The sequence below is a fragment of the Callorhinus ursinus genome, unplaced genomic scaffold (genome assembly GCF_003265705.2).
Source record: "Callorhinus ursinus isolate GAN/ISIS: 27379988/994484 unplaced genomic scaffold, GSC_fseal_2.0 scaffold1, whole genome shotgun sequence".
Classification (NCBI taxonomy): Eukaryota; Metazoa; Chordata; class Mammalia; order Carnivora; family Otariidae; genus Callorhinus; species Callorhinus ursinus.
The window spans coordinates 138,127,735-138,148,033 of record NW_027397063.1 but is presented as its reverse complement, the minus strand read 5'-3'; the positions used below and the strand labels follow the sequence as shown (position 1 = coordinate 138,148,033).

The 20,299-nt window shown below is 39.7% G+C and overlaps 1 protein-coding gene across 4 annotated transcripts in view; it reads right to left on the bottom strand.

Moving 5' to 3' along the window:
- Positions 1 to 16,987, bottom strand: part of ULK4 (unc-51 like kinase 4) — a 608,666-nt gene extending 591,679 nt beyond the window's left edge. For 3 of the 4 annotated variants that reach the window (XM_025883716.2, XM_025883719.2, XM_073901588.1), the window contains exons 1-7: positions 16,919 to 16,987; positions 12,084 to 12,277; positions 7,358 to 7,457; positions 4,964 to 5,103; positions 3,175 to 3,337; positions 733 to 834; positions 56 to 139 (exon numbers count right to left, since the gene is read on the bottom strand). In XM_025883716.2, the coding sequence (XP_025739501.1) occupies positions 56 to 139; positions 733 to 834; positions 3,175 to 3,337; positions 4,964 to 5,103; positions 7,358 to 7,457; positions 12,084 to 12,221 (727 nt within the window). In that variant the 5' untranslated portion in view covers positions 12,222 to 12,277; positions 16,919 to 16,987. The remainder of the gene's footprint in view (positions 1 to 55; positions 140 to 732; positions 835 to 3,174; positions 3,338 to 4,963; positions 5,104 to 7,357; positions 7,458 to 12,083; positions 12,278 to 16,918) is intronic. The other variant, XM_025883723.2, reaches the window with a different exon arrangement.
- Between the last annotated feature and the right edge of the window lie 3,312 nt (positions 16,988 to 20,299).

The window sequence follows — 20,299 nt, the reverse complement described above, 5'->3', positions numbered from 1 at the left end:
ACACACACACACACACACACACACACACACACACACACACACACACAAATCGTACCTTTTGGAATAGGTGGCAAAGGATCTTCATAAAGAATCTTTTCAACTAATTCTGAAAAAGTTTCTGAGAAGAATGGAGGTTTTCCTGAAATCACAAGAAAAACTGCAAATTAGACAATAGTTTGCTATTACTAATAATTCTAAATAAATCTCAACTACAGATAGTTTAGGATTATAAAGTTTACAGGAAAAAATATGGAGCAATAACTACTTATTGAATGCTTGGTACAGACCAGGCACACTGTATATTTTTATATTTCTATATTTCAAAATTTATCATCCTAATAAATATGCTAATGCATTTATGGACCATTACCATGATCCAAGGGCTGCATGGGCCACTGGACACATCTGAAAAATTCCAGGTACAAGGTATCTTACAACAATTTCTACTAATAATCAGTTTTTAATAAGTAGGCACATTTTTCCAAATGATTATCCTGAAAAATACCTATATGTCAAAAGTTCCTTGACCTGTATGTCAAAGGTTCTAGACATACGCCTAGATGCCAAGCATACAGGAGGAATACAGAGGGAAGCAAGCCAAAACCAGTTATATAAAAACTTAGAAAAGCGAGGCTTTTTTCACATCTTCCAGGTAAAATTGTTGCAAACTACAGACTTCATCTTTTTGTGTGTGCCCGGCTCTGATTTTAAAATGAACCAGAAAGGAATCACCTGAAAACATTTCATAAAGCAGACAGCCCAAAGACCAGAGGTCACTGGTGACGGAGAAGTCAGTACCCCTCAAAATTTCTGGCGCTGTGTATGTAAGAGATCCTAGAAGTATAAAGAACAACTTTGTTAAGCATTTCTATCAATCCCCAAAACAAATCTACCTCGCAGGGACCTGGTAAAGTAAAAAAAGGTTGTAGGAAAGCGTGCACATGACTATATGCCTTCATGTGTATTCCACATTTTTTAATGGTTTCTAATTTTAAGGTTTCATTTACAAGGATACATAAGAATACAAAGAGGTTTTGAAAATCCATGTGAGTTAGAGGTGTGGCACAATTCTAGTATATTCTTTTTTAAGTTAACACTTTAAATAATCAAAAGAGGGCGCCTGGGTGGCTCAGTTGGTTAAGCGACTGCCTTCGGCTCAGGTCATGATCCTGGAGTCCCGGGATCGAGTCCCGCATCGGGCCCCCTGCTCGGCAGGGAGCCTGCTTCTCCCTCTGACCCTCCCCCTCTCACGCTCTCTATCTCTCATTCTCGCTCTCAAATAAATAAATAAAATCTTTAAAAAAAAAATAAAAAAAAATTAAAAAAAAAATAAATAAATAAATAATCAAAAGAACCTTTGATTATAATATTTTCATTAGAATAGGTTAAGTTATATAGCAGTAACACCCCAAATTCCCACTGGCTTACCAACAAAGGTTCATTACTCCAACTACATGTCCACCACAGGTCAGCCCAGGGGCCCTGATCCTCAGAGTCACTCAAAGAGCCATCTCAACACTTGCTTCCTCCATCACCAAGACAGGGGGAAAGAATGTAGCAAACTGCACACTGGCTCTGAAAATGCCCACCTCAAAGTAACCCCCACACTTCTGCTCACACTTCCTTAGCTTTGGCAGGGAGAAGATACAATCCAGGAGAACAAGAAATGTTTAGTGAAGAACACTAAGGGGTGCCACTTAGACTTTATACAAAGTTTAATATTACAGAGAAGTAGCAAATTCCATGTTCCCTTATTTACTGATGGGAGAAATTGAAGCCTAGAGGGTCCCCTAATATCCCCTAAGTCACATGGCAGAGCGGTTGCAGAACACCCACCAGAATTCCACCAAAAAGCCTTCCATCTTCCAATGAGAATATTCTTTCCATGAAGTGAGTCATCACCAATCATTTGGAAAATAAAATTCCACTGAGGTAAATCTTCCAGCAAATAGTATCTCCAGGGCCCATTACAGCCAGGGCAGCAGTCTCATGCGGCCCCAGGGTTTAAAGCTCTCCTGTGTGACATTTTTGCTATGCTATCACATTTCATACATACATTCACTCATGCAGCAAACACTTACGGAGGGCCTATTTGCCTTTACTTTGCCAGGTCCTGAGAAAGCAAACATAAATAAGACCCCCAAGATGCCCAAGCACCCTGCCCAACACTTAATAAGCACATCATTTATAGGTGTTGAAGGTGAATGTCTGTCTTCCCCGATTAGAATGCAAGTTTGGTTAGACCAGGGATTTTTGCCTGTTTGTTCACATCCATATTTCCAATATCTAGAACATGTCTAAATTTCTGTTGACTTTATACACTTTATTTCTTCTTCCTTCGACATTGAGTTAATAAACATACTAATGAACAAATGAATATGAAGTCCCTACCAACACAACTGCATGAGAAAAGACAACATAGAAAAATGATTATGTGTGTTAAGTTTCACGACAGATTTACACATAGAACATTACAAAAGAGGGGTGCCCGGGTGGCTCAGTCAGTTAAAGAGTCCAACTCTTGATTTCAGCTCAGGTCACGATCTCAGGTTGTGAGACTGGGCCCCGCATCAGCTCCACACTGGGTATGAAGCCTGCTTAAGATTTGCTCTCTCCCTCTCCCCCTCCTGCCCCAGGCCTACTCACAAGTGCGTGCTCTCTCTCTCTCACTCTCAAAAAAGAGTATTACAAAAGAGATATCACTTCACAATTTCCCCTCAAGCACAGCAACTCTTAACACCTCAGGCCCCATCTCACTGGCAAAACCACCTCCCAAGAATGCACCCTAACAATCTCCCTTAGTTTCAGAGCATCAGCTACTCATCAATGTTGAAAAAATATCTACTGAGCTGAAAGTGTGGGCCAGGCACTGTTCTAAGTACCGAGGGATACAGAAGGAAGCAGGACAAAACGGCCATCCTGTTTAATGAGTAGTCAGCGACATAGAAAGCCAAGGATAGGCTATAGGCTTTGTTAGAGATTCCCTGTACTTTACACAGTATTGGACCTATGTGAAAACCTTTGGGTTATGGACAAAGCCAACCCCATATCCAGACTTCTACTCACCATTATTTTCAATATATTATTTTGGCTGGCAAAAACATAAGGTCGACATCATCTCCTAAACACGCGACTTAGGCAGCGCAGGGTTCTGATCTGTAACTCTCCACATACCTTTGGCTCTACTTTTTACGGTTTTCTTCAGTACATTTTCCCCGCTATCACCTCCTCCTTCTTCTGCTGCCACCAAAGCAAAGAACTCTTCCAAATTTTCACCTTCCACTTTGGCCAAGCAAAAATTACTAAACTTCAATGTGCCAGGCCCTTCCAAGAGTATCTATAAAGATGAAAAAATAAAGGTGTTCAGAAACCAGCTCCATTTGCACTCCCATCAGTACCTCTTCACATCCCACTGAAGAACTCGGAGCATTGGCCTTCTAGCTTCATACTACTCAAAAAATTAAATGCATGCAAATTTTTAAAAGCAGCTAAAGAAAAAAATAAATCGGGGGCGCCTGGGTGGCTCAGTCGTTAAGCGTCTGCCTTCGGCTCAGGTCATGATCCCAGGGTCCTGGGATCGAGCCCCGCATCGGGCTCCCTGCTCAGTGGGGAGTCTGCTTCTCCCTCTGCCACTCCCCCTGTTTGTGTTCCCTCTCTCGCTGTGTCTCTGTCAAATAAAATCTTTTTAAAAATAAACCAATCCAATATTTTAACAATAGAATCAAATATTAAACTGCCCATTCTCAGATGTATACAATGAACACATCATAACCACAGAGGGAAACCACATGCCTTTGGGAAAGATAAAGAACAATGTATATGGAACAATCTATCCTCACCAATCCTCCATGACAGCTGAAGGAGGATTTGAAAACCCACCTGTCCAAGGTGTTGTTTACTCACAGGCTCAAAACTAGGGTTTTGAAGTTAAGAGATCTAGCCTTAGGTCCACCATTTACTAGCAGTCTGAACTGGGAAATTTACTTAACCTTTCTAAATCTTGGTCTCTTCACCTGTAATTATGTTCTCATATGGAGGGCCTACAATAATAATGTTTAACAATATTCAACTTTTTATTTCATCATGTACACTTTAACAAAGTAGCAATTCAAACCAAATCCCTAAGAATATGTACTTATAAATAATAGATGCCATTGATTGAAAACACCAGAAAGTGCCCTAGAAGCTTAACCTAAATATAGTATGGAATCCATCTCCAGATCACAGACAAGGAAGCCAAGGCAGAGAGAGAGAGAAAGGGTAACCTGCCCAGGGTCAGACAACTTCTAAATGTCAGTGTCACCCGTGATTCTGAAACTAAGCAGGTTTCATGCCTCTACTATACTGAAGCACATTTAGTTATGGATCATTAGTTTTACCAGAGAAGAAGCTATTTGACACATAGTGCCACTAATCAAACAACAAAGCCAAAAATCCATTATCAAGCTAAAATAATGGCTCATAATCTTATAATTTAAGAGCTTAGCATCTTATTTTATAGAGCTACTGAGCTCATCATTCACAGTATACCTTGGCAGCAATAATTACTCAAAGGATTCTGAGAGGAGGGGAGACTTCCCATTCTAAAAGCTACTTCAGGTAGCTAAAATATGGCACTATGTTTTTTATTCTAAAAATATATTAACTCAAGGGGCTTCCGGATGGCTCAGTCGGTTGGGCCTCAACTCTTGGTTTCGTCTTGGGTCATAATCTCAGGTAGGGGGATTGGCTCCACGCTCAGCACGGAGTCTGCTGGAGATTCTCTCTCCCTCTCCCTCTGCCTCTTCTTGATAGCACTCACTCTCACTCTCTAAGATAAATAAAATCTTTAAAAGAAAAAAATTAACTCAATTTCCATATGGTTTATATTTTATCTAAATTTTATCTAAAAATAAAAACACCTTTGAGACAGCACTATAACTAAGACAGAAGCAGTTAGGAAATGAAAACTTTTATGAATTACCTTGCCAGGAGAAATGTCACAAAAGAGAATGCCAAGCTGATGAAGATGATGTAATCCAGTAATGAGGTCAACCCCAAATTCTCTCACAACATCTTCTGGGAGGTTTTCATCTTGAGCAATAACCATTTCTAAGGAACCACCTGCAAGTTGATTAAAATCACCCATTTTAACTCACCAGCATAACACAGTGCCTCCAGGAGCTTCCATGCTGGGAGATACTGAGCCTTTAAAAAATGAGCAAATCAGTACACATGGACAGCCTGACAGGGGAAATACACATGTGAATGAACACAGTGGTCCAAGCACCCTAAGAGGAATTTGTGTCCACACTCCAGAGCCAGCTTCCAGAGAATTATGCTTAGGCTGGAGACTAGTCAGTAAGCAAGCAGGTGGGATGCAGGGAGAATCCCTCTGGTGCTGTGATTTCTAACTCATCCCTCAGGAATTGAACAGCTACAAAAATTAGCGGTAAATACTAATGCAAATTGTGCATTTAAAACACATCATGCAAAGTCTAGCCATATTTACTCCTGTGCAAAGTTAATCACATTCTACAAAGTACTGCATGGCCGAGAAGAGGCCTTTCCTTAAGAGAAAATCACAACCCTTCAAGTAATATCACTGAGGAAATAAAACGTCAAAGGCAGACACACTGTGAATTCTATTTCTACACTATTCCAAGGCTGCTCATGTTTCTACCATCTAAGTGCTAGGAACAAACTTCCCCCCCCCCCAAAGTATCAAGATTCCAACAGGAGCCAAGTTCAGAGAAACATATAGAACACTGCACATAATGTTCCTTCCCCAGAGCACTCTTTTCTTTGTGAAGATTGTATATCCCAGGCAGCTGTCCTCACTTGGGCTCAAATAAAACTCTTCTGCTTTCTCTTAAAAAAGAACAGGAGAGAGGAAAAAAAAAGGAGAGGAGAGAGAAGAGAGAAAAGGGAGAAGAAAAAGTCTTGGGGCACCTGGGTGGCTCAGTAGGTTAAGCGTCTGACTCTTGATTTCAGCTCAGGTCATGATCTCAGGGTTGTAAGATTGAGCCCCGCATCAAGCCCTGTGCTGGGCGTGGAGCCTGCTTATGATTTTCTCTCTCTCTCCCTCTGTCCACCCCCACCACCCACCCCCACCTGCCCCAGAGGCTGCACACACTCTTAAAAAAAATAAAAATAAGAAAGTCTCAGCTGTCATCTGAAAGTTCAGTCAGAACACTATGATGAAGGTAGGAGGTATTTTGAAGTTTAGTTTGTTTCAGTGGGTGAGGAGCCGCTCCAAACACAGGCATAAAGTAGTAAGCCTAGGACGATGGTCAGGAAGCAGAAATAATGGCTGAAGCAAAAAGGAACACAGGGAAAGTCCCCTGATCACCTCAACAGTGTGTTCAACTGTGCAATTAAGCCATAGTCCTTCCCTATTGATTCAGAAAAAATAAAATGCAATTATTCCAGATAACCTCTTTCATGATTCAGTCTTACAAAGTCTAAGTTCCAATATAATGGGTAAGATGCATAAAGCTAGAAATTACAATATATCTAAATATTTAATGATCCTTTATTACTCAATGTATGAATAGAAGTACGCTAACAGTGGTCCTTTTTCCCTGAAGACACTGAAACTAAAAGCCCAGATAATATCCATATCTTCAGTTTTCTCCCTATATATATAGTCCCAGAAAGTTGTATCAAGCAAGAGTTATAACAAGTTATCTCTAATTATTGTTAGGTGGTGGTATTGTTGGTTCATCTTTGTACTTTTTCACATTGCTTAAGTTTTATAAACAAGTATTCTCTTCATAAAAATAAAAAGATGATCACTTTATAAACTAATTGCCTAATAGCCACTTGACCTAAAATACTTGGTTTTTATTGAATAGGAAAACTTGTTTGATAAGTTCACCACTAAAAAATATTTCTAAATTTTTATGTAGGTGATTTAGTAATATTTTATACCAAAATAAAGTTAAGCCCAAATTGAATTTTATGGTCTCCCTCTTATCAGACATCTTGGCTATTTACCCAACCTTAACAACCAAACATATGTGCAAGTGAACAGTCAAGAGTATCAAGTGCTTATATTTGCAACACAAAAGGAAAATAACAAAACCTACATCATATGTTTTTTCAAAACTACATAAGGTGGCGGGGCGCCTGGGTGGCTCAGTTGGTTAAGTGACTGCCTTCAGCTCAGGTCATGATCTCAGGGTCCTGGGATCGAGCCCCGCATCGGGCTCCCTGCTCGGCGGGAAGCCTGCTTCTCCCTCTGACCCTCCCCCTGCTTGTGTTCCCTCTCTCGCTGTCTTTCTCTGTCAATTAAATAAATAAATAAAATCTTTAAAAAAAAAAAAAAACACTACATAAGGTGGATATATCTGAAGCACTTCTTACGCACACTTACCTGTGCAGAGTTCCACCACTAGCCAGAGATGATTGCTGGTTTCATACCATTCGTGAAAAGTTACGATATTCTTGTGTTTAATTTCATGGGTGAGACGGACCTATAAAAACAGAGCATTCACACACACACTTCTTAAAATCCTCATCTCTATTAAGAAACACCTAAATACACAATTGGGAAGTGGGTAACAAGATAGCAGAATGTGGTGGAATTCTATGCAGACATTAAAAATGATGGCTCTGAAGGCTGGTTGACATGGAAAAAATGCTAATTTGATGTACAGTCTTAAAAAAACAAACTTGTGCAATAGTTTTGTGTATTTGTGTAAACACAACACTGCAAAAGAAATGTTCATAGGAAAATGACCAAAAGGAATACATCAAAATAGCTGTTATGAGCAGAACTGCTAGTGATTTTTTTCTATTTTTTACATTAAGTACACAGTACTTTTTATAATCAGGAAAGAAATAATTTTCAAGGAAGAAAAAAAAACCTTTACTACATAAAAATAACCTCAAGGCTCAATAACACAATAAACTATCAACTGACAAAATATTAGCCCAACTTTAAGACATTTAATTTTGTATCATAATGACAGTATAATAATGTTAAGTAAAAGAGGCAAGAAACAAAATTATATAATACCATGATTTAAATTTTTTTTTAAAAACTCACAGTAAAAAAGACTAGAACAAACAAACCAAAACAGAACAGGACTGCCTCAGGTGATGGAACAATGCTTTTTTTTCTTCTACCCATTTTTCTAGATTGTCCAAGTTTTCTATAATGATGATGTATTACTTTTAAAATATTTAACATAATTCTCAAAGGATTCTACAATTTTATTCTTAAAAATATCCTTGTGAATCCCAGTATCAATTCACTCAGGTTATTAAAAGAAGAATCATTACAATGAGCACACTGATCTTAAAATGTACACTTCCATTAGATCATGAGAATACCTGTGCCCCAAAAACAAGAGTAAATTCAAAACTCAGTAACAAAGACGCAAGAGTCTATCAGTAAAAAAAACAACAACAACAACAACAACAACTGTCACCTCAGGGATTTTTGCTTTCTCCCTTCAAAATCCCATGAAATGTGGAAACTAAAACCACAAAAATGTGTGCTTTACTAATAAACCATCCAGACTCTAAATTGGTGACAACTACCCAAGTGCTTTGGATCCTTGTTTTCTGATTCTCTTAAACACACACACACACACACACACACACACACACACACACACACACACACACACAAATTCTACTGTCACTCACATTCAACACAGGCTAATGGGTCCATTGAGGCATAGAAATACAGAGCTCCCTACTTTAAAAATGGATAAGTGGTACACTCTAGAAACAACTAGGTGGGCTCGTATTCTAACACAAAGGGAAATGAATCCACATAATTTAGAATACAGATAAGGAGAAAAACAAAAATCAGAGTAACCAAGAGAATTTGAGGAGCACCTTATAATAAACTCCTAATAAAGGGCCAGAAGAGAATGGGGAAGACACAGGGTGAGCATGTTTAAATGGACCCCCACTGATTCAGGCCCTGGAAGGGGGAGGTCCTGATGACAAGTAAAGGAGGTGTGGAAATTCCAACAGAAATCAGGCCACAGCCCAGCCACCTACACTCCCTATCACTCAGTATATGCCAAGTACCTACTCTTCCAGACACTGGTCCACCTCCGCTCTCTCAATCTCCCCAACCACCCATCTGCTGAAATGATAATACACTCTTTACGCTGGATTAAATATATTAATAAAATGTCCTTTCCATGTGGCTACTATGAACTTTAAAGTTAGATTTGTAGCCCCCATTATATTTCTGTTGGATTGCATTGTTAGGTTTCGACTAAGAGCTGTAACATCTCCAAAATCTTGCACACACCCTAGACTGTGACCACCACTCCTTGACTTTCCAGCTCACTCACTCTAGTACTCCAATTCTGGGTCCATCCAGACACCCACACTCCACATATGCACAAGCAACTGAGGCAGACACAAGCCATGTTGACTGATCCAGCTTCAATTTAGGATCCCCTATCTCAAATGGCCCCAGCCAGTCTGTCCTCCAGGTGACAACTACTTCTGCTTCCCTCTTGCCTGGAATACTGGCTTTCCCCACCCCCTCAATTGACGACTTAGCTTTTCATCTCAGAGAAAACCTCATTAGAAGAGAAATTCCTTGTGTTCCTAGTGCTGAATTCTACAAACTAACCTGTATCTTGTCCCATATACCTGTTTTCCCTCAACAATCCACACTCCTTAACAAAAGCCAACACCTCAAACCCATCAGAATAGCTACCTTCAAGACAAAAACAAAGAGAATAACAAGTGTTGCCACCAAAGATGTGGAAAAATGGAATCGCTTGTGCACTGCTGGTGGGAGTGTAAAATGGTACAACCTCTGTGCAAAACAGTGTGGTAGTTCCTTTAAAAAAAAATTAAACCTAGAATTCCACTTTCTGGGTATATACCCAAAGGACTGAAAGCAGAATATGTCCTGAAGACATACGTGTACACCCATGTTCACAGCAGCATTATTCACAATGGCCAAATGGTAGAAGCAACCCAAGTGTCCAAAGACAGGTAAATGGATAAGAAAAATGTGGTATATACATACAGTGGAATATTATAGAGTCTTATGTCAGAAATTCTGACACATGCTACAACATGGATGAACCCTGAGGACACCATGCTAAGTGAAAGAAGTCAGTCATAAAAGGAGATATGATTCCACTTACATGAGGTACCATTCAGAGACAAAGTAGAATGGTGGCTGCCTGGGACTGGGGAAGGAGAAATGAGGAATTATTGTTTAATGTGTATAGAGTTTCAGCTGTGCAAGATGACAAGAGTTCTGAAAAATCCAGCAATCATACCCTGGGTATTTACCCAAAAGAGTTAAAAACTTATGTCCTCACAAAAACCTGTACACAGATGTTTATAGGAACTTTATTCACAACTGGAAACAATCAAGATGCCCTTCAATAGGTGAATGAATAAACTGGTACATCTATGTGATGTTGTTCATCAAAAAAAAAAAAAAAGACACGAGCTATCAGCCACAAACAGACACAGAAAACTTACATGCGTATTGCTAAGTTAAAGATGTCAATCTGAAAAGGCTACATACAATTCCAACTATATAACATTCTGGAAAAGGCAAAACTATGGACATAATAAAAAGGTCAGTGGTTGCCCAAGGTCAGAAAGAAGGGGGAGGGATGAATAGGTGGAGCACAGTGGATTTTTAGGGCAGTGAAACTCTTCTGGATGATACTATAATGATAGATACATATCATTACATATTTGTCCACAACTATGGAATGTACACCACCAAGAATGCACCCTAAGTCAACTATGGATTTTGGATGATTATGATGTGTCAGTGTGGGTTCATCATTTGTAATATATGGGCCACTCTGGCAGGGATGCTGACAATGGGGAAGACTATGCATGCAGGAGGACAGTAAGTGGGAAATCGCTACACTTTAATTTTGCTGTGAATCTAAAACTGCTCTTAAGAAATTAACTTTTTAGGGGCACCTGGGTGGCTCAGTTAAGCATCCAAATCTTGACCTCAGCTCAGGTGTTGATCTCAGGGTCATGAGTTCAAGCCCCATATTGGGCTCCACGCTGGGCATGGAGCCTACTTTAAAAAAAAAAAAAAAATGAATTCTAGAGATGGTGATGGTTGTACAGCATAACGAATGTACTTAATATCACCAGCTATAAACTTAAAAATGGTCAAGATGATAAATTTTTTGATACATGTATTTTACCACAATGGGGGGGAAAAAGCTAAGTCTGGTCCAGAGCCTGGGCTACAAATTTTAAACCCAAGTCACTCTCACCCAACGTCCTTCCTTTGGTAAGCTTCATAAATCACATACTAAATTTATTTTTTTTTTAGAAGGTATTTAACTTTATTTATTTTTTTTTCCATGCAGAATGTGCCCTCTTTAATACCCATCACCAGGCTAACCCATCCCCCTACCCTCCTCCCCTCTAGAAACCTCAGTTTGTTTTCCAGAGTCCATCATCTCTCCTGGTTCGTCTCCCCCTCTGACTTAATCCCCTTCATTCTTCCTCTCCTGCTATCTTCTTCTTTTTCTTTTTTCTTAAAATATGTTGCGTTATTTGTTTCAGAAGTACAGATCTGTGATTCAACAGTCTTGCACAATTCACAGCGCTCACCGTAGCACATACCCTCCCCAATGTCTATCACCCAGCCACCCCATCCCTCCCACCCCCGACCACTCCAGCAACCCTCAGTTTGTTCCTGAGATTAAGAATTCCTCATATCAGTGAGGTCATATGATACATGTCTTTCTCTGATTGACTTATTTCACTCAGCATAACACCCTCCAGTTCCAACCACGTCGTTGCAAATGGCAAGATCTCATTCCTTTTGATGGCTGCATAATATTCCATTGTGTCACATACTAAATTTATAAGTAAATGATCTAATATAGAGTATATTTTCCCTGACTCTTCCCAAAAAAATAACACTAAGTTGATAATGACTTAGGTATGTTTATTAGTCATTATTCAAGACTGGTGGCACTAAACAGACAGAAGATCACCCATTACAGATTGAAAATGTGGTATTTTCTATAGTGAGTTCAATCGCTTCTATTTAATGCTGCTACCTCTCCTTGATCATAACTCTGTGTTTTCCCAGAGGGATGGAAACATACTTGACTTACCCAATTGGTTATTTCAGGCCTTTTGCACTTATCAGTACAAAGAATAGCTACAAAATTGATTGTTCCCTTCCGCCGCCCTTTATAAACAATGGTGTTGCTTCCTCGGCCAATCTCCTCATACAGAATAAAGTTTTCCATCTCTGGGCTGACTTCTCACATTGGATAAAATGACAGCCTAATGGCATCTCTAGTTCCTAAAAGGGAAACAAAAATAATATTTATAAACGCAAGCTAGTTACATGATTAATTAGTCTAGGATACTTAATATGTAAACCTAGTAATTCTATAAACTCAGAAAATTCACCTACAAGTGTTGGATATGAATGTCTTTTGTAGGGTGAAAGAAAAAAAAACTAAGAGGAAAATAAAACAAGTGACAAACCAATACTCAATTTCCTTCAACAAGATCTCAACAAAAATGATGAAAATGACAGCTATTTCCAACACATGTAACAAAAAGAGGGATGAATGAGATGCCAGCCAATGTATCTTGATACTTTTCTTTCATTCTTGTTACAAAGGCAGGCACATTGTGTCAGTATCTGTATAGAATATGGCAATATATGACCCACCTAAACCTTAAATGAGACAATGTATGTTAAAATACTTTATAAACAAATATGGAATGATCTTTCCATCTAATCCACAGAGATTCTAAGAGTCAATCCAAATATTATTTGAAGTCAGCTGTCACCAAACTACTGGGTCCTGGGCCAAATCCAGCCTGCTGCCTGCTTTTGTAAATAAAGCTTAACTGGAACATAGCCACATCCATTCATTTATATATTGTCTAAGGCTCCTTTTAGGCTACAATTGCAGAGTTGTGACAGAGTAATGGCCTGCACACATTCTAAAATATCTACTATCTGGCCCTTTACGGAAAACGTTTGCCAACTCCTGTTTTAAATTTATTTTTTTTTTTTTAAGATTTTATTTATTTGGCAGAGAGAGACACAGCGAGAGAGGGAACACAAGCAGGGGGGAGTGGGAGAGGGAGAAGGCTTCCCGCCCAGCAGGGAGCCCGATGCGGGGCTCGATCCCAGGACCCTGTGACCATGACCTGAGCGGAAGGCAGACGCTTAATGGCTGAGCCACCCAGGTGCCCCTCCTGTTTTAAATTTAAACAAACAAAAAAATTTAACCAATCACTTCATCATCTACGATATAAGCAGTTAAGAGAGCTCATTTTCTTGGCCAATTTGTCCTAATTTGCATGACTGAATAGGAATTGATTTAGTCTTATCAAATTTTATTTAGAATTGAAGTACATTAGTGGATTCAGCATCTTGAACAATACCTTTACAATATATCAAAGTATTTACTTGATTGGCAAAATATATTTTAAATTGGCATCTCTTTGGAAGGATTTCATATGCTAGACTATAGAAAATGTTCCAGAAATTATCCAGTAAGCTGTAAGATACACTCTTTAAAAGCAGCTGTTTCGACATGGTATCCAGTAAGTCAGAAACTATAGCAAAACCCTTTGAAACAGAATGTAAAAGAGAAGTTAATGAGTATGGCATTTCTTTTGGGGCAGATGAAAATGTCTGGAATTAGTACTGATGGTTGTACAACTTTGTGAATATACTAAAAATCCTTGAATCCGGGTGCCTAGGTGGCTCAGTTGGTTAAGTATCTGCCTTGGGCTCAGGTCATGATCTTGGGGTCCTGGGACTGAGCCCCTAGTGATCCCTGCTCAGCCCAGAGTCTGCTTCTCCCTCTCTCTCTGCCCTCCCACCCCCATGCTCGCTCTCTCCCCCAATAAATAAAATCTTTTTTAAAAACTCAATGAATTGTACATTTTAAAATGGGACTGTATAGTATGTGAATATCTCAATTTTTTGTTGATATCATTGACAAGTACTTTAAGTTGAAAGTGTACAATATGATTTGATACATTTATATATAAGAATATGATCACTACCCTAGCATTAGTTAACACCTCTACATGTCACATAATTATCACTTTTTTGTGGTAAGAACATGTAAGGTCTATTCTCGTCGTGACTTTTAAGTACATAATACACTTATTGTTTAGTATAATCACTATGATGTACATCAGATCTCCAGAATGTATTTTCTGTTGTAGGCCATACAAAAACAGGCTATGAGCCAGATTTGGCCAATATGCAGCAATTGGTCCCGTCCTGGTATAGGTAACCAGTAATCTGAGAATCTAGGAATAACTAATTCTAGGATTCCATCTTCCAAAGAAATTAAAATTTACGGCAAAACGGGAAAAAATTCTACTATAAAAATGTATAGGCTAGTAGTTACATTTAATTATTTGGATTACAAACCTGGTCTCTATATCAAATCAGAAGAACTCATACTAAATGACAGCAAAATTCTTTAAATTCTAAGTTGTGTTAATTCTAAGATGTGGGAGAAATCTGAATTTAAATCAGTGAAAAGCCAAAAGTGGCACAGATAGTATCTATTTATTTTAATGAACACTTTTACTAAGTTCCCTCTATGTTCCTCTCTTCCTAAAACCCATTCATTAAAAACCAATACTGACTCATGACCTGCCAAAATGCAGCCCAGACGGGAGTAATTTTGTGGCAACAGGTCAACATTACATAGTATGTAATATAACCAAAGTAAGATTTAAATTGACAATATGTTAAGATGGAAAAGCTATTTAACCAGAAAAAAATAACCAGAGACCTTTAAATGCTCACAAATTGGCTACATTAGGATACACCAGGATAAGGTGTTGAAATAAGTTTTATATAAGAATTGAGTCCTTGAAAATAAGGTTTTAAGCCACAAGAAAAAAATTAAATCTTCCAAGTTTGAATTTGATTCAGGCCAAATTATTTTCCTCAATCTTTTACTGAGTAGTGGCATCTAGGCAGACCATGCCTGAAATTAATGAAATGCACCAATTACAAAGTTGGCTTAGGTAAGGGTGGTTTACTATGGAAGCACTTTCCCTCTCCGGGGCTCAGTTTCCTTAGAGTAAAATAAGAATTGTTGAAGTTTGAAATTCCAGGCTTTTAGATTCTTTTTGGCTCACCCCAAGACCATTCTCACCTAAGACTTCCTAAAATGCATTTAAAATATATAACCTCTTAAATTGTAAAATAAAACACAAATACAGAAAACCCCACAAAATAAATGTATAGTTTAATGAATTATTATAAGAAGGACATCCTTGTGATCACCACCCAGGTGAAGAACATCCCTTTGCCTGCTACTCCAGAAGTCCCTTCCTGAGCCTATGGCAATCACAACTCCTTGTCCTTTCCAAAAGCAATCACCATCCTGACTGTCACGGTTATTACTTCCTAGTGTTTATCGTTTTCTCACCGAGTGTGCATTTCCAGACACCAGTTTAGTCTTCCCCCATTTTCTAAAGGCATGCCGCGTCTTCTAAGACTCTCAGTCTACAAGTTCACTGAGGTATTACCAGAGAAGCCAGATGTCAGAAAGAATCACACTTAGGAGCAAATGAGGCATTTAAGATTCAATTTTTTTTTGAAGTTGTAGAACCAAGTTGGCAAATACTGTTTTTTTGAGGATGCTGAGATATATCAAACCCCAATGAGAGAAATAATGGTGTTTCACAGAGCTCTTAGGTAGAAATAGGCCAACAAGATTTATAGCTGCATTTATTTCTAAGGTGATTCTATATCAAAGGTCAGGTAACATATATTCTGTGCTATGCTATACTTAGAGTGTTTCAAGATGGATTTTAAATTGACGGAGTCTCCAGTTAGCACAGAGATATCACATTGAATGTTAAGGAAGAGGGAGAGCCTCAATATGATATCAGCACGTGGCTTACACAGTTCCGCAAAGCTTTAAAATGTAAGATAACCCCATTATAGTAATTATAAGAGACAAGATTATTGATTTTTTTTACAATACCATTTAATAAATTAGTGAAATGTCAATAATATAACCAGTGTGCTTGCTAGGAAGAACATACCTTGTAAAAACCAGACTCAGGGCTATTATGTGTGAGGCTGAATTGAACTGTTCAAGTTTTAAAATGAGAACACCATCCTGCGGTGTGAAAATTCAACAAACTCTGACACTGACCAGGTGCTAGAGGCACGCAGATAAAGACCAGAATCCTCCCTTCACTTACCTCTTATTAATCTTCAGATCATTAACTCCTCAAATAGCAGCAGCTGCCCCAGCCCAGACCTATTGAATCAGAAACTTTGGAAGCAGAGCCCAGCTATTTGTGGTGTAACTCACCGCCCCCCTCACGCCCCGATGCACGCTCAACTTCGCTAACCACAGGCTAAAACAACCTTTTTCGAGGGCATAAAAGGTAGCAGGCACTGTGCCAAGCATTCAACAGGTGCTCCTCCTTGACAGGCCGAATTAACTACAGATTTTAAGCTTAGTCTGATCTCGAAAGCGCAGGCGCTGAATCGCTGCATAAACACTCCCCACTGCAAGAAGCTCATGACCAGCGAATTGGCGGCTTTCGCCGTCTCTCTACGTCCATGGACATCCGTCAGCACAGCCGGCTTAGAACTCAGGAAGCGTCGCCAAGGTTTTAAGGGGGAAAACTCCGAATCTGGAGCGTCCATAAAGCGCATCTCCCGAACCCCTACAGTCCCGAATCCCCCCCTGCACCTAAGTCCTGGAAGAAGTGTCCCATGTGCCCGGAACCAAAGCCTCAAGAAAACTGTTTAAGGTTTTTAGTTTAACAGTAAAGCAAAGCCCGAAGAGAGAAGACGCAAGAGACACAGGGTTCACGGAGAGAGGGCAGGTGGATGGCGCCCCTCCAGGCCTGTAGTGTCCCCCGCACCCGCTCAGGAAGACACGAACCCAAATTCGTAGACCCTAAAACTGCTACCGCCACTCACCTGAACGCTCGGTGGGAAGAAGCCGCCCACCCGGTGGAAGGTTCCCGCCACCGCGCGCGTCTAGCCTTCTAATGCTTCAGGGCAGGTCCACTGGCCAAGGCCCGGGGTGAAGAAATGGAGCAAAGTGGAATGCGCAGGCGCAGTTTAAGGTAGTGCGGGTCCAGCACCCCTCTACTTTTGGATTCTCCCACTCCGTCTCCAGGGCAGCACGCAGAACGCCGGAAGTAGCGCAGGGCGCTGACTGGCTAAGCAGTTTGAGTTCCTATTGGCTTGGGCCCGGAAGTGGTGGGCCGAGGCAGAGCGTTTGTCCAACCTAATTGGGGGTGGGGACTGGGGTTTTGGGCGGGCAGGGTACTTGCGTGGGCGATAGATGTGCCGTTGGGGGCTCTGAAAGCCTGGGCCCTTGTCGTTTCTTCCTGCCCCACAGTGTCCTCCTCTGTTTTCTTTCATTCTTTTTCTGACGCTTGCCGGAGCTCAAGGACGAGGCGTCATAGTCCGGGTAACTAAAGGCTCACAGAAAGAAGCCGGTTTCTCGGGTTCCTCACCCTTTAGAAAAGAGAAGACTATGAATTACCTTGCTTCTTGTACATTAGAAAAACAGCCCAGATCCTCCATCTCGAGTTGATTGCTTATGGCTTTTAAAAGTCCACGTCCTCAAATTCCAGCAACGAGACACGTTAACACCAGCTCCCCTCTTTCTTCCCTCAAGTTAGGTCAGTGGTTCTCAAACATTAGCATAAGAATCACCTGGAACTTTTATTGAAATACATTTCTGGGCCCACACACAGAGAATCTTAATTCTGTGCCTCTGGATGAGGCCCAAAATTTTGCATTTCTATCAAGTTACCAGGTGATGTGGATGTTGCTGATGAGGAACCACGCTTTGCAAACCTGATGTGGAGGAGCTGGGCATCTCTGATCTCAGGTGAATCACAGCTATTCTTTGACTTCTAACCCTTCCTACCTTCTCGAGAATCTTTCTCGAGTGGCTTCTGCTTTCAGGATAGAACTTGGAAATACTTTATAAATGACATGAGCAAAAGGCCAAAAGCAGTGGAGAATAAAGAATACCTTCTGAACCCGGAGGCTTTTTTTGCCCAGAATGATGGCAGCAGCTGTTCTTCTAATCTTTGGTGGAAAAAATTGGCAAGGTTCCCTGTTGGGGAAAGAGATTTGCCTAATACCTGGCAGAAGAGAAGTTCTCCCAGTAAAAGAGCTGTCTTAGTGCCTTATTTCTTCTAAACAAAGTTCACTAATCAATAACCCCCCAAAATGCGTTATAAACACTGAATGAGCCTTTTAGTACCTTAGTCTTGCATGTGAATACATAGCCAGAAATATCAAGATAGATGGGAAAAGACCCTAACATGAAAGAGACTAAAATAAGCAAAGCAATGAAACAAAAACAAGGCAGAAACCAGACTAAGACTTCAAAATTTTTAATATCATTATAGCTGTGAAATGCATAGCATCTATAGTTTGCATTCTCTTTTTTTTTCTTTAACGCAAGAGATATTTAAGAGTTGGGCTTTTGTTTGCTTTGTTGCTAGAAAGATTTTGCTCTTCTTGGTGGCCTGCATGTATTTGGTGTGGGGAAGCTACTGAAATTTCCTTTGTGGTCTAATAAATGGTTAATATTTTTAAATGTTCCAAAGGAGTTTGGAAAGAAGATCTACTTCTTATTTGTTGTGTTCAAAATTTCATATGCATATTTTCAAGCTTATTAACTGACATGTTCGACTCTTCCAAACCTTTTTTTTTTAAGTTGCTTTATCCTGATTGTTCTGCCACTTCCTGAGAAAGCTGTTTTGAAGTTACTCATTATGATTGTGGATTTGGCAATTACTTGTTTTATGGGTTTAGTTCAAGGACAGTGGGCTTAGAGAAATAAAAACAAAATTATCCCAGTGGAAATAAATAGAAGGAAAACATTATTAAAGATAAAAACAAATGAATGAAATAGAAGGGGGAAAAATCTAACCAGGATATAAATTCAGAGGGCAGGAGATGGTTTCCATGGTTCTCTTCTGGGTTGTAATTTCCCCCAGAGAACTAGACACAGAAGTTGACCATGGCGCCCTATGGTCTCCAGCTCTCCCTATGATGTGCTCCATGCTCGGGTTACCAGCTCAGGGGATGGATTATCCTGGAGACACAAGTTCAAGTCTGAGAACCTCAAGACCAAAGTACCCCATTACTCTGAAGTCTTGGGAGAGAGCATGATCATTCCTCTAGCACCGGCTTACAAGTGTAAATACACTGGAAGAGCCAGATGCCCCCTCCATCTTTGATGGGAGATTTTCAACCTTATAATACTAACCCATAGTCTTTAAAATTTCTGACCTCCTGGGATGTCTTTTCCCTTCAATAACAAAAATTAATCACTCTAACATCTATTACACATGCTGTGGCAACTCCAGGGTAGACTAGATTTCCAGAGAAATGATATTTTTTTGGTCACTTCTTGCAACAAATTCCTTAATGATTGCCCCCTTTTTCACTGTGTTATCTCCAGCACATCCTATTCACCTGTGACCCTGCTCCTGATGGTGCTCTCTTCTCCTTCCTTCCCCAAAGCCCATGTTACTGTGCAAGGCATATTTTACTGATGATGTGGTGATAGCAGAGGTTATAACACAGAAAGGAAAGGACTTAAAAGTGAGTGTTAGACATAGTCATAAGGGTGTTAGAAAGCAGACGCTTGCACACTGCTGGTGGGGGAGCACTTTGGCAATATCTATCGAAATAACAAATGTACATCCGCATTGGCCCAGCAGCTCTTCTAAAAATTTATCTAAGTCATATATATATATATATTTACATTTGAAAAATAATCCAAAAAGTATTCAATGAAACCTCATCTATAATTTTAAAAAGTCTATCAGCAAGATACTGATTAAATTAGAAATGAATTTGCTCTTTGTTGATATAAAAATGAAAATATAAAAAATGATATAAAAATATTGATATAAAAATATCTCCAAGACTAGTTATTAAGGGGGAAAAGCAAGGTGCCTAACACTGAGCGTAATATACTCCTATCTGTAAACAGAAAAAAAGAGGAGCAAGAGTACATGCAGATATTTGCTCATATATGCGAAGAATCGCTCCAACACCTCCTGAAGGAAGGACAAGAAGCCAGTAACTGCTGACTGTTGGAGGAAAGCTGGGTGGGTGCGGGGCTGGCTAGAAGAGACACACTTGGTACTGTTCAAATTTGCAACCACAGAACTATACTACCTCTTCCACCTGTACATCACATAATGTAAATGAATATATTTTAAATGATATATAACATATGCACATGTTTTGTATACACACACATATATACATATACCCACAAATGGACAAAACAGAGTGTGGTTCATCTCCATTCTGCAA